This window comes from Telopea speciosissima, chromosome 8 (assembly GCF_018873765.1).
Source record: "Telopea speciosissima isolate NSW1024214 ecotype Mountain lineage chromosome 8, Tspe_v1, whole genome shotgun sequence".
Taxonomy (NCBI): Eukaryota; Viridiplantae; Streptophyta; class Magnoliopsida; order Proteales; family Proteaceae; genus Telopea; species Telopea speciosissima.
In genome coordinates this window covers 58931045-58956898 of record NC_057923.1, presented here as the reverse complement: position 1 = coordinate 58956898, position 25854 = coordinate 58931045, and the positions used below count along the sequence as shown (strand labels likewise).

The 25854-nt window shown below is 39.5% G+C and overlaps 1 protein-coding gene and 1 pseudogene across 1 annotated transcript; both read right to left on the bottom strand.

The window, feature by feature from the left end:
• Nucleotides 1-1005: 1005 nt before the first annotated feature.
• LOC122672493 lies at nt 1006-2693 on the bottom strand (annotated as a pseudogene).
• Nucleotides 2694-3880: 1187 nt separating this feature from the next.
• On the bottom strand, nt 3881-25132 carry LOC122671781 (protein FATTY ACID EXPORT 1, chloroplastic-like). The gene is made up of 6 exons (XM_043869212.1): nt 24936-25132; nt 16417-16660; nt 6679-6846; nt 4462-4508; nt 4282-4322; nt 3881-4179 (listed from the first exon to the last, which is right to left on the bottom strand). Exons 1-6 carry the CDS (start codon nt 25032-25034, stop codon nt 4086-4088), a joined length of 693 nt encoding a protein of 230 aa, XP_043725147.1. The 5' UTR covers nt 25035-25132; the 3' UTR covers nt 3881-4085.
• Nucleotides 25133-25854: the final 722 nt, after the last annotated feature.

Here is a 25854-nt window from a genome sequence, read left to right as displayed (position 1 = left end):
GTATACCCATTTCTTAGATTACCCATTCCCCAATTGGTTTCAAATCCACGCCCCAAACCCCCCCCCCCTCCCACTCCCACACAAAAACCCCCCAAATTTCTCTTAACAGAAATGGGAGACGAACAAGATCCACCAAGATGTTTTTAACCTAACAACAACAAACTCAGCCTTGTCCCAACTTAATGGGGTCGGCTACATGGATCCCAAACAGAAGGAAAATTGAGTTCTACAAAAAAAACCAAGGGAGATGCAACATGCTAGGTGAAAGATAATAAGAGGGAAATCGGCGGGCATATGGAGCAAGGAAAGGCAGAAGCAACCCTTGAGGAAGGAGCATCATAAAATGGGTGGCATTTGAACAAGCTAGGGTTTCAGTTCGAACAATCGGTAGGGAGAGGGAGGATGGCCTCTCTTTGCGATATCGGCTTTCGCTCTTTGGCTTGCGCACAGAAAAAGAGTGAGAGAGAATTGCAGGTGGGTGTACCTTAATGGAGTTGCAGGAGTATCCCAATGGCCTTTTTATCTTTCTTAATTTATCCAAACAGTGATCAAGGAGCGGGGTGGGGTTCCACATTCCCTAGTGACCCCAATGCCACACGCCTAAACCTTGATCATTGATTCACCCAGCCAAGTCCTTAAATCTGAAGTTGGGCTGAGTCCTAGAAAAATTGACACTGCTTGTGCCACACAAGGGAGGGGGAAGGGAAGGGGAAATTTAAAGGGTCAAGCTTAGAATCCGTCGGTCTGATCGGGCACTCGATGGGTTAGAAACCAAGTTATTAAATGTGTCAGGTTTAAGCCTGACTTTTTTAATAATCAGGTCGGGCCGAGCTTTAACTGATCGGGCTCAATCGGGCCGGGGCCTGGAATTGACACCCGTACATAAAGCATTCATAGAGCATCATTTGCAGTACACTTCGTGATCGAAATACATCAAAGCAACACTTGGGAGTGACTATCCAGATAAGGTTCAGATGAGTTTAACTTCTCTCTATTGCCTTATTATTACAACAACGCTAATATGAGCTGATACAAAGTGCTTGCATTTTTAACCCAAAGACAAACAAAATTGTCCGTTAAGGCAAGTGGTGGAATGCTTTGCTCATTCCAAAAACAAGTTACTTGGATCAACCTTGCCCTTTCAAGCGCTAATCTTTTGAAGTTATTCTTGAAATACTTTCTACCCCAAACTGTAGCTTTTGAGTAGCTTGTGTTTCTGACTTTGTTTCTACCCAAGTCAAGATCTCTATAGTTGAGGTATGCAGCCCTAGGAGAATTGGAGACATAAGGAGTCATGTACTTGTGGAGCTTCCTCATCTTTTTCATTTGCTTTTTGGTTGCTCTATCCCTCCCTCTGCCTCATTCCACAGTATCCTATAATCCATGTTGTACAGATTACCAGCCCTGTGTGGAAATGGAGTCTCAGACTCTGATATCTTACTCATCTTACCACCAAGAGGATCCATCTCCATGGCTGCTCCTTCTTCCTCAAGGAACAGCTTCCATATCCCTTCCAGCCCTGTTTTAGAAATGGGTATCCTTACAAAATCAGACTTGGCCTTGAAGAATATCTTACACTGAGAAGTCTTGTTCATCAGAATGTCGAAGGGGGGGGGGGGGGGTTTCCATTGTGGTATCCATCAAAGTAGAGGGTAGAGTTGATCCAACTCATCTCAATACAGTCTTTGGCTTCCAATCCTAACTCTGGGAAGCTGTTCTCCATCAAAAGGAGGAGTTCTTTAGCACATCCAAGGAACAAGGAAATGAATGAAGTTTGGATTGTTGTTCTCTCTCCACCTTGAACATGTATTATGATTCTTATGAAGAGATCCTCATGTAACTTATCTGCTATGTATTGCCACTTGTGAACAAGTTTAGTTGCTCCTCCTTCAAGTGTTCTGTTTACTGTGAATACAGTTACAGTAGGTGCAACAGGAACTAACCTGATCTGCCATGAGATGATGACACCAAAGCTTGCTCCTCCTCCTCCTCGGATGGCCCAGATCTGCACCCATTGATTTTCTAGCAAGAATTCTTCCATTAACATCAACTCTTCGAGCATCGATTACGTTATCACAGGCAAGGCCAAATTTTCTCACCATAGTGCCTTTTCCACCTCCACTGAACAACCCACCAATGCCCACACTGTGGCAAGTCCCTGCAGGGAAGCCATGGGCGCTACTTTTCTCTGCAATTCGATAATAAACCTCACCAATAGTTGCACCTGCCTGAACCCATGCGGTCTCATCTTCCATGTTGACATCGATTGACCGAAGGTTACGGAGATCAATAATGAGGAACAAAACATTAGATAGATAAGATAGGCCTTCATAATCATGGCCACCACTCCGGACTTTGATCTGCAGATTATATTGTTTAGAGCAGATAATCGCTGCTTGTATGTGGGATTCATGGGTAGGTGTGAGAATAAAGAGAGGTTGAGGGTTCTTAGATGAAAGGAGTCTAAGGTTATGTATTGTAGAATTCCAGATAGAAGAGAAGGATGAGTTTTGAGGAGTGTAGACAAGTTCAGATATTGATTCAGAAGAATAATTTGAAGCACATTTGAGGAAATTCTCATAGATTGAGCTTGAGCTTGCTAAAGAAATTGAAAACATGAGAAGAAAGAAGATGATGAAGATTACAGAAACCAAGGAACCCATTTTTGCCTCTTGCTAGGTTTCTTAGAGGATGGCTTCGTTTGCTCATCATATCATCCCATTTTATACGGATAGATCCTCCTTCATGTCACATGTTTTGTTTTGTTTTCTGTCGCAGTGTGGTTGTAACGTAACAACAGACAGAACCCTACATTTGGCAGCCACATCCCTTCCGTTATGCTTGGAATATTGCATCAACTACTCATACCGTGAAAGCCAAGACACATGCCACAGCAAGTAAATCACGAGAGTATTGCACTATCACTCCTATACAGGGTTTAAAAATGTTGAATAGGGATTCAGATCGGAATTGGCCTGAATCAGTTCAGGGGTTTTCTGTACAAGGAATAGATGTGCCAGACTGACCATAATTAGCATTGACGCTTAAATTGGGGTTCGACCGATTCGAAAGTGATTCTTGAAAGCCTGCAGTCCGATCACCGTTTTCTAGGTAGACTGTATAGTCATATGGGCTCTGAGTACCTTAAAAAAGGGAGGGGGGGGTGTTCTTCTTGATAAGCTTATCAGGATGGTCCTAAATATCTGTCTTGGTGTAAATTGGATGAGGGCCAAATTGGCCTGAATCAGCTTCTGGTAGGACTCTTGTCCCATCCCAAACCCCCACCCCTGTTGTTTGGGGTTGAAACTACACAAGTTTGGATCTGCAACCCACATGGGGATAGATGGGAACAGATCTGAACCCTCCATGGGGATGTGGGAGGTGTAGTTTGAATCTGGATCAGCTACCCACATGGGGACAGGTGGGAACAGATCTGAACCCTCCATGGGGATGTGGAGGAATAGGATAATATTAGGTCCCAAATCCAATTTGGTAAGACCCTACACCGGAACAGCTGCCATGAAAAAAGGCTAAAAGAGGGGGGGGGGGGGGGAGAGAGAGAGAGAGAGGGAGAGCTTACTAATGATGTTATGTTATTCGTGCTTTGCTTCTGGCTAGCTACCGAGACAGCTTACTAATGATGTTTACTCGTGCTTTGCTTCTGGCTAGTGACCCACCCAAAATCAAACCACACTAGTCCAACCTGGAAAAGCAGGGCAGGTTGGCAAGACAGATAAAGACTTTCAGTCTTCAGAATGAGTTTCACACACGCCAAGAAGTACACCCAAAACCCGTGTAGAAATATGACAACTACTGCACCAAACATCATTATCTTACTTTGTCATGGCTTTTACAGTTACAGCCTTTCAGGAACATTTCCAAGCCATTAATCACCTCTCCCTCTGTCTCTTCATAAGTCATCACCATCCCGTTCTATTTATGTATTTCTCTTCCCACACATAATTATACATTAGATTGAACTAAATGACAAAAAGTGGGAATGGTTCAACCGTAACCTGAGTACAACTTGTATAAGAAGATAATATATTACATGAAAAACTTTACGCAATGAACTTTACTTTGCATCATGATGGAGCAGCTTCGGCTGACTTTAACTTCTTTGGTGGAGGGTTTCCTCCAGAAATCAGCACATAGGAATAGAAACACAACATTGCAGCGCTGCAATTGAGGAAGAAGTACGAATATTATTTTCCCCATCAGGTCTGGCACTCTAGACTTCAAAATACAACCAAACAAAAGCACTCAAGATTTTATAAGTACCTAACAATGGCATAGAATCCTGTGGGCAAGAATTTTTTCGTCTGCAACCATGATATCAGATATAGTTACAGTTAAGGAATTGACTGATTGCGGGTGGCTACAAAATCATGGTCAAATAGTAATAGGATATTATCACCAATCAACAAATAAATAACCCAAGAAGATAAAGAGGTTATATACCATGGAGTAGGTCTTATAATGCTTCCCAAGAAGTGCCGCTGCAAGTGCTGTAGGATTAGAAAAGCAGAGAATGAATCATATTATTGTAACAAAGCAAATCCAGACAAGCTGAAGTACGGAAAAGTAAATGATCAGTTATAACAAACATCCAGAATCAATGAGCCATAGAATTTTGCTGCAACAGACCCTTCAAAATCAAGGGACAAACCATTAATAGCATTTCCAGTGCCCAGGGTTTTAAAACACAGAATCGGGGATGGAATCAGTCTGTGGCAACTTCAATCCGCATCGGATCGAAATCAGTCTCCAAGAACCCCTAGAATCAGTCATCAGATCCAAAAACAGTGAATTTCTAGGGTTTTTGGGTGTGAATCAGCCGTATTGAATCAGTCACGGCCGATTCGCCGATCTAATTCCCGATTCTTAAAACCCTGCCAGTGCCCCCACTAAACCAACTCACCATTCAAGAGTGTTTCTACCCACATGATGGTATCAAATTCAGAGTTCAAAATCCTCAATTCATATACTTTCTGACTTCATTATAGTTTTTAATCAGTCAATCATTAAAGATAAATAAATGAACCTAAAACTGCTAGGAATGAGAAAATTCTATCACATGCTTATTGTACTAGAGAAATGGAATGCTTTATAGTTTATACACTGATCAGGCATCAAATGTGATACCTGGAAAAATGTCCAACTCACTTCTCTTTTTTTATTTCTTTTTTTTTTAAGGTAACAGTTTATCTTTCTTGTATCACGTTATGTAAAGAGCTTTGACAAAGTGGGAGTTCTTTATCCCTTTCTCGATGTCTTCATGTTCCAGATAGACCTGATGAATTTGCTTTCTTTTGTTTAAGGTCCATTTGTGATTTACCAGCAAATGTAATGGGTTACAAAATATACAACTTCCAAGTCAAGTCTCCATCAATGCAATTTTCATGGCACTGAGACAGTGGTAGAATGGTCATCCAGTTTGGAGCATTCTCAAGTCTTCAATAGAAGGATTTGAAGAGTCAGGAGCTGACCCTGGAGTATAAGGTAGCGAAAGTAAAACTAAAACCAGTGTGTGAAAGAAATAAAACATAATTTATACATAATACCAACACTGCTTTTATATAAGGAAGATGCCAGCTTGCTTCATAGGTAAAGTTTCATGTAATGGTCAAAAAACTACTCTTAAGCCGTTCTTTTTTTTTTTTTTAGGGGGTGGGGGAGGGAAGGGGGCGGTGTGGGTGGGTGGAGCTTCTCAAGATTTCATTAGATTCCATATTGGCATTACTTAAACTGGTTCAAATATTTTCCTTTTTTTAGGGGGGGATTACAGTCCCGGAAGATTGTGCTGAGATGATTTATTGTTCTTTCTGGGGGAGGGAAGAGTCAAGGCAAAGCACGTATCAATTTTTCTTTTTTTAATATCAAGTCAATCATAATTCATAACCATTAAATTGGAGAATAATCTGGTCCACGAATTATTCAGCCTGTACCCAAATCAGCCAAAAGTATACGGGAAATTTCATTTTTTTTCCAGGAAAGCAATATTTTGGCCTGAAAATTTAAGACTCAGAAAACATTCTTCATGAATGAATAGAAAATGATTTGGGAACTGAATAATATTTGGCCAAAAAATATTGAAATCTTAGAAAAGCCTCAATATAAAAACTTTAAAAGAGGGGGCCGACCTTTTGGTCTTGAACTTTTCAAATGTAAGCAATTACTATTACCCAAATTAATCTATTCTCAATATTTTCCCATAAACCCCATTTTTTTAGAGTTTTTACTGTTTTTTTCCCACAAAATTGCTTATATCGAATTAAACCCGGTTTTTTGGTGCTCTGATTTATTCCCAAATCCCAATTTGCTAATTACGGTCACAATAGACACAATAAATGCTTCCCTTGTACCCTGGAATGAGTGAACTATTAAAAGAAGAAAGCCCCTTAAGTCAGCTACTTGGCTAAGCAGTGTCCACATGGAAGTACACAAACACACAATAAATGGTTCCCTCGTACCCTATACTGAGTTAACTATTAAAAGAAGAAGAAGCCCCTTAAGTCAGCTACTTGGCTAAGCAGTGTCCACATGGAAGTCCACAAACAGTTGTCATCCCCAAGCATATCTATCAACTTTCTGAATTCAAATTTGACATCACTCTACTTCAAGATAGAGAGCTTGAGTATTGATAAGAAATAAATAGAGACAGAAAATTTCACATACCTGCTTGCCCCAATATAAATGGCAAGCTGGATTTTCCTTGCCTCCAAAACTTTAAGCTAGTGGTGCTCAGGGCCAACAAAGCACCTCCAAAGAGCATGCCCGTGCTTAGAGTTGTGATATTTCTTGAGAAAAGAAATCCAACAAGCCCTCCACTTAAAATAAGCCCACCTGTAATATGATGCAATCCACAAATGAAATCAGGAACTGAAATTGATAATCATCTTAAACAATAACAAGCACAAGATTAGCAAACTTAAACATTTAACTGCAGAACAGAAATAACAAAAATAACCCAAACCCACCAAAAGGAGGGCAACAAGAACACTCCTGAAGTATGATATGGTATACTCAAACAGTGAAACCAGAATGCAAAAGCAGAGCACAGCTGTACAAGTAAGGTATGACTGATGAACAAAGGTAGCACAGACAAGAAACCATCGATCTCCCTAGGTTATTGATGATTATATATTGCCTTGATCCTCGAAGGAGATGGCGTACAGAATGTGAACCAGGTGAATAACTGGTCTTGATAGACAACCATGAATGGTAAAGTTTTGCATGTGAATCAGGTTAGGACGTTCAGGGAAATGATCCAAACAGATTAGGAACTAGTACAAATTATGGTATGCTACCAAGTACAGAAACATAAAATTGCAAATTTAGTTTCAAAAATTTAAGCCATGAAATGGATTCAAGAACAAGAGTATACACTAATAATAGATGGGGTATCTTGTAGTGATTTTAGAGTTTATGATTCCTTATAAATAATAGAGAACAAAATATGTAGGAAGTGGCTGTTTTTTGAAGTGCGTTTGCAATAAAGTTTCCAGAATATATGGTTGGGTAGTGTTAGCTATATGGCCAGAATACCGTGGGGGTATTCTGGTCCTCTTTCTTTTGTTATTTTATTTATTTCGTACATGTGGTTTAGTCCCACATTGCTAATGTACAATTGTTTCATTCTTCATTATGATTATAAATAAAGATGTGCTTGGGATGACTAAATCATCCAAGCCTTTCCCTAATTTAAATCTCTCTACAAGTAGACCCTGTATCTGCTTTTTTTGACCTTTTGGACAATTGTTCCATTTTCCTCTATGCTTCTTGCATGCCCTTTTCTCGCTCATGCTGATATATAATTTATTGCTACCAATATTTACATCATTATCGATCTTTTTTCATTATCAGTTGATATTTGATCGCAGGGAGTTGGCTGGTCTATGGCAATGGTAAAATTAGGATCGAAGGGTCTTGGGTGACACCAGGGAAAATAATCGGATTCATCACTTTTGGTCATTGAGAACAGCAATGGTTCAAAAAACAGACGGCTGAAGATATTAATAGAAACAAAACAAAAAAGATTAAAGCTCCACAAGAATCCACCAATAGAACACTAGGTAGAAGCAGTTCACCAGAGTCAAAGGAATCCACCTTCCACCATCCTGACATAGGATGGGTGAGATGCCCAGGCTGAGATAGCCATCCCCACCTTTCCCCATCCCCTTCCATCGGCTCTTGATTCTAAACCCTAGTTTCAGTCAAATCAAGTTCAAGAGTGCTACAAGCTTTTAGGATTTCTTTTCAACAGATAGTTACATAGATTTCTTGAAGATTATTACATCAAGATCATTGCTACTTCAACAGGTTACAAACTTGTGGTTTTTTTTTTTTATTTGTTACTTCAACCTAGGAAATTGTTCCCTCATTTGAGTTTGCATTGGTCTCTTGGTTTCCTTATATGATTTTAGTTCCCATTGTTCTCTTTTTTCCCTTATTTTTAGTTCCCATTGTTCTTTTGATTCCCTCATATGATTTTAGTTCCGATTGTTCTCTTGGTTCCCTCATATGATTTCTTGTTGTTGTTGGAGGGTTTTCTATTTGATCCTGTCTAGGATTAGACCTATTCAGGTTCTAGTCTTACATTATTTGGTATCAGAGCTATGGATATACCGAGTACGAACCCTACAGGTAACCAAATTACTCTTCAACAACTGGTTGATATGGTCAAGGGTTTAACTAATGCAATGAAATCAATGAAACAACAAATAAATACAATATCTCAGCAAGTTAATGCAAAAAGATTCACTCCACAGTTAGATGTTAGTCACTATGCAAAATTCTACTCGCAAAGAGGGAAGGCAGACTCAGTGATCACAGCCATTGAATCCATTCCAGAGATATTGGTGTGTGAACCACAACTTGGAGGTGAATGGGCTGTTAATGCTTCTCTTGAAGGAGAAGAGTGTAAAGACACCCTGAATGATAACTGCAGAAAACCTAGGACCTGTAACCAGCAACTTTAGAGAGGAGAAAAGAGAGAACAGAAGATGGAAGTTGTAATGCTTGAATGCTTGAATGATTTTATTGATCAGACAAGCCCTCTATTTATAATAAAGGGAAAAATACAAAGGGGACTGAATTACCCCTACACAAGCCTAAGAGACAAGGCTATACCTAATGAAATAATAATTAAACTACCCCAAAAGGACCAGAATACCCCCACGATATTCTGGTGTACATATTCCAACACTCCCCCTCAAGCTGGAGTATACATATATCAAAAGGAAACTCCAGCTTGAACTAATAAGAAAAAAATAAATGCACTCCAACATTCTAACGCTCCCACTCAAGTTGGCGCATATAAAGCACTAATGCCCAACTTGAACAAAATAGGAAGAAACAAAGTTGCAGCAGAGTCCAGCTTGACACACTGGCGGATGGATGAAGCTCCCAAATAATGTTTGACATAATAAATCTTCAAGAACTGGAAATAGTTGATCTTCAAAATTCGGACAGACTTGATCAGCAAATCGAGACAGATTTATTCTGCAAAGCTTGAGAAGAATCGTTCTTCAAAATAGAGAGAAGCAGCGATCTTAACAAAGGCAGACACAATCTTCCAAAAAAGGCAGCTTTCATCGATCTTAATAGCTGTCCAGTGATGAATCTCGGATCGTCACAGTAACATAAAATCTTGAAGATAAACAAATAGGGCAGCAAACATCGGAAAAACTTGAATCAACCCAACTGTAGATCCTCGAATAGGCATCCAAATAAGATCCCAAAATATCTTCAATACTTCAATCTCCCACTCACGGCAAATTCAACCCAATAACTAAAGATACCCAATGGCAATGGTGGAAAAAACTGATCTTCAATGTTTTGTACAAATGTTCTGCAATGGATGCAAGGTTCTGCAAATTCTGTAATGTCTGCAATGGAATTGTAGACAATCTCCCCCTCACGTGTAGTAGTACATGTGGACAAATAATGGAGATGATGTAAGGGATAATGGCAAAAGTGTAATTTTCCAGAATTTTCCAAAGGTGCTATGGGTAAAAAGGAAAGAATGGCAAAATGGTAATTTACCAAAAATTTCCAAGAGGTGTTATGGGTAAATAACAAGCAATGTAAATCTGAGGTTCCGAAAAACCGACTTGGATCACTTGGGGGCCCACCCAATTAACAAATAGATCAAATATAAGTAGTAGTGGCAATCTAGTAAATAACCAGAATTTTTAAGAGGGATATGGGTAATTGAAAAAGCAATGGGACATAATGGGAATTAAAAGCACTGAAAAGGGTTTGACATGGATCCACCCAAATAGGCAATAACAAGGGGTTAATGGAAGAATTGTAAATATTTCAAAAACACAAAGGAGAATGGCAGAATTGTAAATTAAATTGAAACCCAATTATAAACCCAACTAGGCAAAAGGGTAAACTGGGAAGGTATGATAAAATTTGGACAAGGGATGGATTAGAGGAGTAGGGAGGGGTATTAATGGAAACTCATAATAAAGCAAATACTGATGAAGAGAAATCGTGGGAAGGTCTTCTTCAACTTCACGAAGGGAGAAGAACTCAGTCTAGCGGTAACCCATGTCGACCCCAATTGAAAGAACTCCTTCAAAACAAATCTTATTGGGACTGAAATTTCAGGGATGAGTTCGTAACTCAGGACGGACCCTTATACCCACACCAACTAGAAGGTTGACTCTCCAATATGAACAAGGAGTAAACAGTTTTGAAAACAAACCTGGCGGTAGAAGCAAGGCCAGATTTGATTGCAGTCAAGTGGGCCAGATTTGATTGCAGTCAGTAATCTGGAACTTCAGCAGCAATAATCGATAGCAAAGATGGGCTTCCAGTCTCCTTCGATAACTGCATCAACAGAGGACCAACCCAATAGCAGTCGAAGAAACTAAGAACAAGCCGCTAGAGTTTTATAACCCAGAAACAAATCAACCATAAGTTACCGTAGGCAGAACAGATCGAAACCAAGAAGACACCATTCACCATTAACTCCATCAATCGAGGCAATCGAACCACACAGCAGAAATCTTTCAACACCCCAAACCAGTGGAAACCTGCTTCTATGTCGATCAGAAAAACTCTTGGTCGATGGAAGCAACGATGACATTAAAAGAAAGGAAAACAAAGGGTACGGCCAAAGACAGTAGAAACCCAAACTTGCAGAAAATAGACCACCAAACCAGAAATAAATTTTGATTTAAACCACAGTCAAGACACGGAAAAGATTAATCGATTCAGTTATGATTCATTAATCTTCATGAGTAGTAGATATAAATACTTAAACCTTCGTCGAAACCGTACGAAACCCTAGTTCCTCTTCTTCTATGAACTAGGGTTTCCTTCTTCAAACCAGAACCTTAAACAACTCTCAAAACTACAAAGCAGGAAGAGAATCAGTCACTGGTTGCCTAGCTATGATACCATGTAAAAACCTAGGACCTGTAACCAGTAACTTTAGAGAGGAGAAACGAGAGAACTGAAGATGGAAGTTGTAATGCTTGAATGCTTGAGTGATTTTATTGATCAGACAAGCCCTCTATTTATAATAAAGGGAAAAATACAAAGGGGACTAAATTACCCCTACACAAGCCGATTCTATAAGAGACAAGGCTATACCTAATGAAATAATAATTAAACTATCCCAAAAGGACCAGAATACCCCCACGGTATTCTGGTGTACATATTCCAACAATAACATTGACATCTATGAGGTTAATGCCGAAGTTCCAACAATTTCTGTCGTCATGGAAGAGTCAGTCCTTAATGTTTCGAAAGTCGAGGCATACATTGAAGAGTTTGGAACAGAGAAGGTTGCAGACACAACTGTAGAAGACCCCATGGACATGATTGCTGATTTCAAAGTTGAGCACATAGAATTCGTCATGCCACCAGAGTTCTTTGAAGAGAAAGTTCCATGCCTTGAAGATTACATTCCGAACATTTACGAGCTGCCTAAGTACTATAATGGGTTGAAGACAGATGTTCATCACACAAAGTTGATTCCTCCATTTTGTAAAAGTCGAGGACAAATTTTTTTCAAGCAGGGGAGAATTGATGTAGATAAGCCACTTAAGGCTTATTTAGTGGAAATAAGCTTTGGGTTGGGTCATATATGTATTGGAACTTTGATCCCATTGGTTTATTTTGTAATTGGCCAATTTAATGAGCCTAAAATATGAGTAGAAAGTAGGAAAACGGGATTTACTTCATTAGTTCAGTTAGAGTCCTATTTTGAGTTTGTTCTCTTTAATATTTCACTTTCTTAATCATAATAGGTTACCTTACTAGTTGATGATAGGGTTAGGCCTTTCCTTTTTAGTGTCTAAGTCTATTTTTTAGTCTTCTATATAAGTTTGTAAGGGAGGCCAGCATTGTACACGAATTTAATCATCAAATTTTAGCACATAGGCAGTGGAATTTTCACAAGTTAGCCTGGCAGAGTTTCCCCTCAAAATGTTCTTGATCATTAGTTTTGAAACTAAGGCTATTCTCCTATTTATAGGCATAATTCCAACAGTTAAAAAACTATCCATTATGTTCTCTAACAGATCTATTTATTGAACTCCGGTCGACTTCAAAACGAAGCCAATCAGCCGCTGCCTTGTAAAATGCAAAAAACAACTCTTTGCATTCCACTAATCGATTGGCCGAGCAGCCGTATCATAGATCGTCTGCAGAAGGTTGCTCTCAGTAATTAGCGGATCATTCTCTGGTCGACCGCAAAGGTGCACACCAGTGGACCACTCCACACTTAACCGGTCGGCCGTATCATCAATCGTCAATGTTGTCAATAGCCTTTCACATTTCAAGCACATAATAATTGGAAATGTCTTCCGATAGGTACTCATATCATGCAAAGTGAACCAATATAAGGTCCATCCGAGGTTACCATTTAAATAAGTCAAGATTTATGATAAATGTCAACCATTAGGTCTAGATAACTTAGTTAGTCTACACTAACCCCCTATCATAGGTATACCATTTTAGGTCTCTCAGGTGATTGACTGAGCTTCAGCACTTGGGATCCTTACATCCTAGGATCATCTAGACAATTACACGATGAAAACCCATATCCTAGGTGATAAGTCATAAAATGGCAAGCCAATAGGAAGTCGAAATGTGGCATCGTTAGACCGACCATGGAAAGCAAGACCGACCATGGGAGGGAAGACCAACCATTGGAGGCAAGGCCGACCATTGGAGGAAAAACCAACCCAAAGACAGTCAGTCATCATAAAGCAAAGCAATCCTGGGCAAATGTTCAGGCCACAACAGCGAACAGATTATGAGAATGGACGCTAGAGATTTGCCCGACTCCGAACACCGAGGGCGGTACGGTTATAAAGTGAAAAGCACGAACCGACCATTCATCTAACCACTCAATTGGCCATTTCAGCACATTCCGGAAAAAACGCGTAACGGTTCCGCTAGTGGCGCGCCACGTCTCCCCCAACGGAGACGTTACGCACAAGGGATTTTACCCATATTGCCGATAAAGATGCCATGTCATCCTAAATCTTGCCTAAAATTACTCTCCAGCGAGGATCCCGCTCCAAATCGGACACTCCCATCACCGCCGAGATTGGTTCTCATCCAATCTCTATAAATACTCTCGTAACACCCAGTGCTGACTATCTGAATTCATTTTTACTTATCTGTTGCTAAGAGAGCTGACTTAAAAATCGGAGTGTCCAACGCCAGCTCAGCCTGGTCACTCTTGTGCTAATTGTTCCTTACAGGACCGACCCGAGGAAGTCAAGTTCGGCCCAAGGTCGACTCTCCCAGTTCTTGACGCAATACTCGGACACATTCAAGCAAACTTAAATATCTTCAAGCTCTTGGCTCGAGTTGCTTGAATCACATGGATGGTCTATAGCTTCATCTTCAAGTTCTTGATCCACCACTCCATCACAGTCACTTGAGTAGCTTGATATCTCTATTTTGATTGCTCTAACTCAAGGACACACTTCTTAATGCTTGGACCTGTAAGCACTAGGAGCAAAGCATAGATTGTGAGCACCAAAGCATATATGCCAATAAATACATGGATTGTTCACATGGCACTCTTTACCTCAACAGTGCTTATGCAAATACCCATGAATCAGGTGATGTCACATTGAAGGGCATCGAGATACCTTCCAAAGTCAAGGCCTCCTTTGCTGCAAATGATAACAACTTCAGTAGAAGCAACTCAGCACCTCCATAATGGAGCCCAGGCACAACGACACAATTATCAGGGGCGCGCTCTACCACTGAGCTAATAGCCCGTTGTGCGGGCCTCCCACTGGGGGCCCACTATGCCAAAAGTGAGAGAAACCCCATCCCTCTCTTTCCTTTTTGCGCCCCCATGTAGCCACACGGGAGGGACATGGGGACATAAAAAGGGGGATCCTATCAAATTGTTCCGACGGCAGACCCGACGCGACTGACAGATAAGCCGACGTTAATAGGAGGTCTAATTCCGCGATAAAAGAGCTCTGTTTCCGAACAGATTTATCCATCTGTAATGGGGATCACATTGGTGGGGCTCCAACCTCTAATGGAAAGGTACTTGAATATCCCATCTTCATCACCATTAGAACCCTGGTTGCAGAAAGCTTTCCCCCTTTGTTACCTTTACTCCACCTTGGAGGCTTACTGACATAAAGGATGATGTTATTATATTTATCAACCATTTTCTCATTGCGTAAGAGAACTTTACTAAAGTGCCTTCAAAGCCCGCAAAATTACAGTTCAAGTTCCCTGGAAACCAAATTAGCAATTTTAATCTAACTTAAGCTGAGAAGGGATCTTTGAGTCCTTAATGTTCACTTGATTTTCCTTCCCATTTTTATAATCAATATGTCTACTAGTTAAGAGAGAAACTCATAAAAAAAAAAACCATCCTTTCTATGAACCCGACCACCTCCACCTAGAAAGAATCATTTGAGCCAGTCCCAACTGAAATAATCAGTGGCTGAAATGAAAGAAGTTGGACTTGACATCTTCAATTTCAAACCTCGACTTCCAGAGCCAGTTTCATCAAGGCAAGAATCTCTTATGAAGGATAAATACCTTAGCAACATCATTCTTCATCCATTTCAAACATCTGATGTTTGCAATGATAAAACTCCAAAAGGCAATGCCAAAAACCAGAAAAATAGAATTACTTTAGGAGAGCAAGGGGGTCCAAACACGATTATCAAATCATCTCTTGTCAGGGAGATTTTGTGATCTTAACTCAGAAAAGAGTCCAGAGTCAGACATAAGCAATGAGATTGAGGCCATAGAACCTCTCTCTCTCCTTTTTTTTTTTATAATAGGTCATTGAACTTTTTAGTTTCGGCACAGTTCAAACCCAAAAGATGTCACTTTCAGATGAAGGAATTACAACAACAACAACTTAGCCTTATCCCAACTAAATGGGATCGGTTACATGGATCCTGGCCCTCCAAAAAACCTCAAACTCTCCAAACAAATCTTCATTGAAATTATCTTTTCCATACAACACTGAGCAGCCAAAAGTCTTCGTTCATTTTAGTTACCAAATGACAAGCCAAGGACAAGGATTTCTATTTTTCTAAACCCTTCACTAAAGATTATACCAACAACATGATGCCCAACTACAATCCAAGCAAAATGATCATCCATTCTTTGTACTTGGGTCCTTTTCCTATCATGTAGTCCCCTTTGCAGGTCTCCGGCTTTAACTATTTGTTTTTGTTGTTTCATACCCTTGTATTCTTCTTCCCATATTTCTTAATTAAATTAGCTAGAGCTATCAGTTCCTGAAGGGCTTCCGGACCGGTGCAGCCCAAATATATTACACATGGCAGCTCAGATGGGCCCAGACTGTATGGACGGATAGACCAAAGGTCCCCCATCCACGTATCAAATTTCAGCTGAAACACAGTTGTTCACATGGCAAATTAAAGCATTAATAATCAAGGACTACCAAAAGGGTGCAGACCAAGGCATGGACTACATGAGGGTGCATGCCAATACAGGGATACATGGACATACATGGGATGGCATTTGATTGAATTAGGCTCTGAAACTTGACGTGTGGCTAGTCCAGACCATGTACTCCCTATCCAACCGTCAAAATTGCCACATCATCTGTCCATGTGGCACAATAGGTGGGCCGAGTAGGAAGCCCTTCCTGCTTGGGCCTCACAAAAGCCTCATCACAAAAAAATCCTTGACCCCAAGCACAAATGTACAGCATAAATTTATAGGTAACCAAATTTTATCTCATCTTAAATAGTTGGGATAGGCTTTATTTGAGTTGTGTTAGATTTAGATCCCAAGCAAAAAGACATGCTTCATGATCCCTATGGCAAATATTATGGACCAGCCTTATGTAACAATAAAAAATGTAGCACAAATCCACAATGGAGCATTTATACTAAAAGTTTACTATCAACAGTAAAGCTCACTCACCGAATGGGATCCCAAAACAAAAATCATGGATCTTTGCTGCCCTTTTCTGTTGGGTGACAACTTGTCCCATTGATTGGTCATCGACCCCTAACTTACCACCAACTTGTTCTTCTTTATTTGGATTTGATTTCTTAGTGCCCTCTATATGTGAACTTGATGGATCAGCTGTATAACTTAAGGTGGTGATAGCCTCTGAATAAGTACGTTCTGTTCCAGTTCCTTCAAAGTGCATAGAAACTGACAACTGCAACAAAAATTCAAATCAGCTATTAAAATCACTCCAGACTGTTACAGTAACATTGCCATATAAGGAGTACTAAAGAACCAAATAGTGAAATTCAAGTACTCAAGTATAATTGCCTTAAAAAAATCAAAATAGGCATTGAGATAAGGAGAAACAACACCATGGTCATTTTCCTCAAAGAATATAAACATTATTGCAAAACATTATCATGCTGAATGTATACACCAGCCAACATTAACCAAGGTTTAAAGGCTCAATACATATGAAACAATCACAGAAAATTATTTATATTCAGTTGAAATATGCTTTAGAATCAACAGTATCAACTGTGTAAATACCAAAATGTTTTTAAGCATGAAATATTCAGTACATAAACATTATATCTGATTGAGAGGCTTATGACAACTTTCATTCCAAAAAAGTGATTAGGTAGTTAATGCTGCAAAGGGTGAGGGTCCTATGATTAGCTGCTGATAAAATAGAATCCTGGGTCACGAACAGTGATTTGATTGATGATGAAGAAAGAGAATAGTTGGTTCAGTTCTCCACCTTAACGACAGAAAAAAAAAAAGGATGGATCAAATTCTGTTGAGTCTTGACTCATAGTGATAATTTATCAAAGAATTACTCTGGTTATCAAATCATTGAACAACCGGGATCTATTTACTTATATTGGACGTTTTAAGGCAATTATAGGCCTTGGGAGACAATTCTAATCGGTCAATAAAAATGCATTTACTTTAGCCAATCTATCATGAAAGATAAAAAAGGTAAAGCAACCCTGTTTTGGTTGTACTGTAACTGAATGTCCTCTTCTTGTGCATGTAGAAAGGGGATAAATAAATCAATAAATTCCGAGAGGCTTCATAAAGTGCTTTTTCTAATAATATCAAGTGTTATATCCAGTTTGACATTTCAAATTCCCGGAATTATGGTCCCAATTAGCGAAGGACTAAAGAAACTTCCTAATTATGAATCGGGTATAGAACCAATGGGCGATGCTTGGTTACAATTCCGAATCCGTTCTTTTATGTTTGCTCTAGGTTTTGTTGTTTTTTATGTTGAAACAGTAGGCCCAACAAATTTCTTATTAAAATTAGGGGATCCATTTTAATTTATTCGTTTGTCACATTGTGATATTTCAAACAATTGAAGGGACCCATTTGAGAACAATTGGATGATGACAAAATTCTCAAAGATTGGCACTCTTTATTTTGATTTCTATGCAAAAATGCACGAACAGTTCCTTGATGTTGGCGAAGTAATTCTGGGATCTTTGCCTTGGAATTAAAAAGGATTTATATTGGTGAGTTCTGATCCATATCAGGGATCATAATTCATTAGGGGAATGTTTCAAATAAAAATTGCTTATTCTTGCATATCCCCACCAGTTTTCCAAATTAATCACATGAGTACATTATGATTCAAAAGAATGTGTGAGTGATTTACACACAACATCTCGTACAGCTCAAGCGGAAACACACAAATACTGGTTGCAACGAATATGTGATAGAAATTTTCAACTTCTTAGTCCATGATTTAATCTTTCCTGGAGATACAAAGGAACAAAAATCTGGAAGTTTTTCTTTGTGATTGTGATGACAATGCCAAAATATCAAGACATCCCATTCGTCTTTATGTTGATCATTATAGGCCTCTTGAATTTTCATGTCCTATTTTATTTGTGTGTAATGTGAATTTACTACTATTTTATTTATTTAATATTTATTTACTATTGGTAAGAATTCTCTTGTTAAGATCCTATGAATCGATTAAAACCTCAAATTTATACTAGAACCACAGTGATTCAATAAAGCCCCCAACCTATGCCCAAAGGTTCTCTGAGTAAGAACCATTCAACGAATCATTAATGCTTCTCCTTCATGCCTATCTAGGGCGCACGCTCTATTTGATGGGGTTCCCCCTAACAGGGTCTTTTCCCTTCGTCACTGTTTAGTATATATGGGAGGTCTCCACTTCGTTTCTTCCAGATAGACAGGCGTGATGTAGGTGTAATCACGAAAGAGAGGTCGATCCTCCCCAGAAATCCAGCAGCTGGTATTCTACGCCATTGGAAGGATGGTTGCATACTTGCATTTGATATGGTCCAACCCGTAGTCTCATTTTCTCTCCCTGGTCGCCTTGCCGAGGTGGGTGGAATTTCCTCCGCATTTGAATGAATAGATATGAACAAGCTTACAGCGACCCGGGGAGGGGGAAGAACAAGGTAGCTCCTCAGATTTTACAAGTGAAAATCCAGCTCAAACTAATTTCATTTCATTCAAGAACTCTTGCTACAACTGCTGGTCGCTACCCCATCATATAGACTTCTCACAAATTCTCCTACCAATGACATACATTGGACTCAACTCAGAGGAGATATAGATTGGACTGCTTGTCCCTGTGGGGCCCGGCCAGAAGAAAGGGATTGATTACAGAAATGGGGGTATTGGATGGGGGAGGACCCCCAAACCCCCCCGGTGACCCCGTCTACTGCTTCCAGAGGCGGCTTCGTGCTTCGCAGCGGTTATAACTGCTCTCTATTAACTGCTTTTCTGCTCGAAAACAATATCGTAAGTGATGATCAAGATCGCTGATGCATTTCATTTCTCAGTAAAATTGGTCCTCTAAACCTCTACACTAGACCCGCTAATGGGACACACTGAATATAGATTACTCTTAAGGACCAGATCTTCCCAAGTCTATAATGACATTTGAAGACTAATAGACTTGGGCCATTTCATTAAACTCAAAGACTCCAAGGTCTTCCACACTAACCCATTTACCTAATTAGTAAGCTAGAAAGAAGGTAAACAACCTCTATATATTGAACCCAGAAAACCCAAACAAACAAGGTCTAGACTTAACACAATAATTCTTTACTTAGATGGAACAAAAACAAAGAAATACCAAAACTACCCTTGGTAAAACTAAAAATGACCCAGATACCCATAAAAACTAAAAAGACCAGGATACCCAGAAAACTGAACTGTCTAGACTACCCTTATAACCATATTTAATTAAATTTAAGCCCAAAAACTGAAAGGGGAATATTATAGGATTAGGCAAAAAATAGGTTTCATTTTACAAAACTAACCACCCAATGTTTATCTAACCATATTTAGCCAATACAGAGATTGTTATTACAAAATTAACCAAAACAGTACCTGTCATACCAAATCCTTCATTTGCCCATGAGTTGGAGATGTATACCCCTCCGATTGACCCTAAAATCACCAATTGCACTTCTTTATGCAAACATAGCAGGGCAACAGACAACAAGAGTCCAAGAGAGGGAAGGGGGATTGTACAGTTGAGGTGCCATAATGAAATCAGTAGGCAGAAGAGTGGCCATGGCTGTCCTAATCTGGTGGGAGGCGATGAAGCTTGATAGGGTTACCATCAATGTCGCCACACATGTCGGGGAGAGTGGTGAAGTGCAACTGCTCTTACTCTCAACCCTTCAATCCTTCATCATACTAAAATTCTTTATGTGGATTCAAAATTCTGAAATCTAAACCACCTTAGCCTGCCTTACTTCTCTATCCATTATCTAACGGTGAATACATATGCTGCAAAATTAGAAAAATATTAGCTTGAATGGAGTTGACATTCAATGAACCACCCTCCCCTACTCCCCTTATTCTTCTTCTTCCTGCCACCCCACCCGTCCCTACCCCCTGCTTCTTCTTCCTGTCACCCCACTCGTCCTTACCCCGTGTTTCTTCTTCTTCTTCCACCCAATGGTTCTGCACAAGGGGCCATGCTTGTCACCAGATTAGATCGTTAGATAGGAACAAATGGTGGATCCAACCTGCCGCGATCTTGTGCTAGATACCCTTGCTCTAATTTTGTGCATGCTTAATGTAGCAATTGGGTGACCAAAAGATACAGCACAACAACCCAATCTACCGTCAGACATATGTCCAGACCTAATAGCCACTTGTCAGCCTTAGTTGGCTGTTCAAGAATGAGGGGAGCAACGTCGAATGAAACCAAAAACCGGCAAATAAACAAATTTGACACTCCTGAGAGAAGAAGGAAACGTGGAGATCTAAATTAAAAATAGTACTAACAGATCTCCTTCTGTGCAGATCAAGCTATCATTTTTTGAACCTTTGAGGATTTGGCATGTGATGGCGAATAGCATTTAGCCACTGACGACATCAGAGGATTCATTGCTTGTTCCAATAATAGTATTTGTCGAACTTTTTTATTTCTTTTGGCTTAAATCTTGAGGTGTTCGCGTTATTTGATTGGGGTTCTGGTTGTTGTGATTGGTGTCTGTGATTTTCAGAGGAAGAAATCCATTATGGTGAGGAATCTAATCGAGAAATTGGACACGATTTGAGTACTCCTGGTGGCTGCAGTTTAGGTGCTGCTCAATTCAGGAGCGTTTTCATGTAAATAGCATCTTGTAGCAGAGGGTGTGGGTGTGTTGCGGCGGAGGGAATGGGTTGGCGTGGGATGGATGGGTTGGGAAGAAAGGACAGAGGCGGGTGCTGGGGTGGGGCTGCAGGACTGGTGGATTTGAGAGAGAAATGTTGCAGCAAAGAAGACAGATTGCAGGATGGGTTTGGTGAGGCTTTGAGGGATCACTGGGTCATAGCTATAGGCCTGGGTGATGCATCATTGACGGTTGAGTTACTGGAGCTGTAGGGCGGGCTTGCGGAGAACCATCGGGCAGGTTGGATTACAAGAAGAAGAAGAGGGGGCATGTGGTGAGGGTGGTACGGGTGGGGTGGCAAGAAGAAGAAGAAGAGGGGTAGGGGCGTGCATTTAAACCGCGGTCATTGGTGACTCATTTTCTCAATTCGCATACAATGGAAAATCGTATAGTAATCACTGTTTTGGCTACTTTGGAAATACCACTCTTAGTGTTAGATAATTTTGTTAAAGTAAACATTGGATGGTTAGTTTTGTAAAGTAAAACTCATTTTTGTTTAATCTTGTAATTTTCCCAAACTAAAATCCCCCCGCCTCACCGTGCTTTTCTTAATTTTTTGCTTTCACAATAGATGATGTTTTTTTCCAGCCAATCAATTGTATTTAACCACTAGTGTTTATGAAAAAATTCTTAAAATTGAACTAATATTTCTGCACAAATTAGAAAAATCAACTTCATCTAGAGTTTCTATATGCATCTCAATTTTTCAGGCTTCAGCATATACAAGATACATCCCTCACAGATGTTTAACTCATACTCCAACCAACCTCAAACCTTCAATCCTAGGCATAACTAACTATCTTTGCTGATTTAGGAATTGCTCATATCCAAGGCAGCTTACCACAAACACCCCACCTCATACGACTAGTTGGGGGGGGGGGGGGGGGGCGCTGTGGTCAGGGGGAGACTGAGTGATGCAGATAAGTCACTTAGAGGGCTTATTTTAGTGGAAATATGTCTTGGGTTGGGCTTTTGATTCCCATAGGTTTTCTTTGTAGTTGGCCAATTCAATGAGCCTAAAATATGGGTTAGAAAGTAGGAAAACGGGATTTACTTCATTAGTTTAGTTAGAGTCCTGTTTCGAGTCTGTTTTCTTTATTATTTCACTTTCCTAGTCAACTTAGGTTACCTTATTAGTTAAGGATAGGGTTAGGCCTTTCCTTTTTAGTGTCTAATTATATTTTTGAGTCTTCTATATAAGTTTGTAAGGGCCCAGCATTGTACACGAATTTGAATGAATAGAAAAGTTGCGTATGCAATGTTGAAATTCTGAGATGCCCATTCCATTCCCCCATCCCTTTGATGTAAGACTAGACCAGAAGAGGTCTAATCCCAAGCAGGATCAAAAAAGAAAATCTCCAAAGAACAAGAAAGAGAGCAATTGAAACAAAAATCAAAAAGGGAACCAAGAGAACAATGGGAAGTAAGGATAAGGGAAACAAGAGAACAATGGGAAGTAAGAATAAGGGAAACAAGAGAACAATGGGAAGTAAGAATAAGGGAAACGAGAGAACAATGGAAACTCAAATGAGGGAACAATTTCCTTGGTTGAAGTAACAAATAAAAAATCACAAATTTGTAGCCTGTTGAAGTAGCAATAAACTTGATGTAATAATCTTCAAGAAACCAATGTGACAGTCAATTGAAAGCAATCCCAGCAGCTTGTAGCACTCTTGAACTCGATTTGAAAAAAATTAGGGTTTGGATTCAATAACCGATGGAAGGGGATGGGGAACGGAATGGGCATCTCACCCAACCTATCTCAGGATTTTAACAAAGGCTAAAGCCAATATTGCATTAATCAAATTCGTGTCCAATGCTGGCCTCCCTTACAAACTTATGTAAAAGACTCAAAAATAAACTTAGACACTAAAAAGGAAAGGCCTAACCCTATCCTTAACTAATAAGGTAACCTAAATTGACTAGGAAAGTGAAATAATAAAGAAAACAAATTGAAAATAGGACTCTAACTAAACTAAGGAAGTAAATCCTGTTTTCCTATTTTCTACCGTATTTTAGGCCCATTAAATTGGCCAATTACAAAATAAACCCATGGGAAAAAGCCCAACACATATATAACCCAACCCAAAGCTTATTTCTACTAAAATAAGCCCTAAGTGACTTATTTACATCACCCCTTCTATCGATTTTTATCATCAAACCCTAATTCCTACCCCAGCCGAGCTCTAGAAGATTGTTCAAGTTTGCTTGAAATTCTCTGCAAGTTTTTCACATCAATCTCTTGGGTATTCTTATCAATTTTCAAGTTGCTGCCAAGTCCAAGATCAGTCCCCGCTGCAGCATCAACAACTTCAACAGGTTATTACTTTGTGGGATTATTTCTTTTGGTTATCTTTTGAGATCTCATCATTCTCTTCCAACCAATTTGAGATTCCATTCTTCTGGTATTATTGGACTGATCTTTTGGTCAGAAATGTTTTCATTTTAGATAATGAAACCATTCCATTACTACCAACCCAAAGAAATACGACCTCTCTGAGATATACGGTTCTTGCCTCTTTCTCCCAAGTCTTTGGAGGTTTTCTATTTGGTCCTGCCTGGGATTAGACCTATTCTGGTTCTATTTTGACATTACTTAGGAAGTCTTTCATTTATCTGTTCGAGAAGATACGGAAGAAATCAATTTAAAAATGGGATAACATGCTCGATAAGGCATAAGTTTGAGTATCATAAGTGTTTCTTTGTAGGAACACCCACCCAACAGTTGAACTCAAGCAAAAAAACTAGTAATCTCCAATTACCAGCAGCAAAAGTTTCTTGAAGAAAAAATGGGTTATTTCTAGCAACTTGCCCAACAAATGCATAAAATAATAAAAGTAATAAACTTGTAAGGACTGCTCAAATAACAGAAAGTGTTTAATAATGCCGACTGTATAACAACTAACAAGGAAACTTCACTTCAAAAAACAATTCTACTGCATCAGACCCTGGTGTCCATGCGCATGCATACAACATCAGCAATTCTATTTTCCGTCCGAACCCATAATTTTCGAAGCAGGAGCCATGTCTGACAATGCATATCTGCATTGGACACTAACACCCATGTCTGTGACTTTACACGGGCTTCATCAAGTGAAGATCCCTAAGTTATCTAGGTTTTCATTAAACTAGGGTAAGAGAAGGTACGATGTCTGACCATTTGCTTTAGCTGAAGCTTTCGAACACTCAGTGAAGGATTCAGGCCTACCTTCTTCCAGATCGTTACCAAACTTGCTATTGATTTTAGCTCTCATTTCCAAACTCAGATTAGGTATTTCTATCAAATCAAATCTGATTTGCAGATTATAATGTTAGACCCAAAATAATTGGCTGGTTATTATTGCTTCTGATTTCAGTTTTGTCATTAAATCAGAATTTCTCAATTGACTCAAACACCCTATACATGATACCAATTTCTGGTCATTCCCTATTCAAATATTCCTTGGTCTGAAAATTTATTATCCCAAGTTATCCTATTTCGACTCTACTAGTGAGCCCATTACGCACAGGATATCCAGGACGGATAATCTCCAATATTTTACTGTTTGCACTTATTTATGATGAGACACATCAATTATGTGCCATAAAGTTGGGTTTCTAGTGGTGTTATTGTGCTTTAAAACCAATAATGGAAATCTGGAAATTCTGGGTAACAATGTGGATTAGAGGTGGGAAAAGATAACGATTTTGTACCAATTTCATACATTCACAGGCACAATTGATAAAAAGATGGAAAGATTGCCGTTTGCTAGCAAATGTAACGAACTCCTGATGTATTGCTATGGTAAAAATAGGAGGAAAACGAGGGTTTTGAATTGAATGAAATACCTTGGAACGAAGAATAGGTGGAGGGAGTGATCGTTTCTGTAGCTGCAGGTCGCGATTGGTTGAAGAGACGGAAGGGAATTGAGCGACTGCGAAGGCCATTATGATGGTCAATTGGTGATGATCCGAAAGGATCACAATTCTTCTTGAAAGAAATGCAAATCGTAATGACGGAGCCTTGGCCAGTTGGCCTGGTTACAGCGTATCTCAAACAGTCAATAAGAACTTCTAGGCTGCTAGCAATGTGCTGTTGAGCAAGGGAGCTTTCTTTAGTCCTACGTTGCTCAGAAAGTCAGAAACTAGACCATATTATAATTAAGGGAAAATTTCACGAACATCCCCTATAAGTATATCATATATCACGGATGCCTCAAAAATTTTCAAAATATCAACTTTCCCCCTGACATTAACCATAGTTAGCACCCAAAACTGAAATGTCCATTTAACCCCTAGTAGTTATTTAAATAAATAAATAAAGGATGGAATCCCATCCTCCCAATGAATTGAAGAAGATGAAGAGAATGGTTTGTAATTTGGGTTTTACCCTTAAGGGTATTATGGAAAGTTCAACCTAGGGTGAGGGTAATTTCACCATTATAAAAGACTTAACAGCGATTTAACTGCCCAGACGGCAAGCCTAATGGAGTAAACTAAGTCGAAATAAAATCATAAACTAAAGAGTGTCTGTGATAGCTTGAGATTTTTTGCGGTGTCCGTGATATACAATATACTTATAGGGGTGTCTTTGAAATTTTTCCTATAATTAATAATGAGATGTATAAAGGGATGTGGATTCAAAAGCAAAGTATCCCTTCTTGGGATGTCTGGGTTGGGTTTGGGTGCACGAGCATACCTGTACCGTACATGTACACATACACACTTATATGTATTCAGTCACATCCATACACATAGGTACACTAGT

Coding starts and splice junctions, on each gene's coding strand:
- LOC122671781 (XM_043869212.1), bottom strand. CDS start 25,034: ATGGCCTTCGCAGTCGCTCAATTCCCTTCCGTCTCTTCAACCAATCGC. Junction 4,509..6,678: donor ATTTATATTGGGGCAAGCAG/GTATGTGAAATT, acceptor CTAATCCTACAG/CACTTGCAGCGGCACTTCTT. Junction 4,180..4,281: donor GGATTCTATGCCATTGTTAG/GTACTTATAAAA, acceptor CCTCAATTGCAG/CGCTGCAATGTTGTGTTTCT.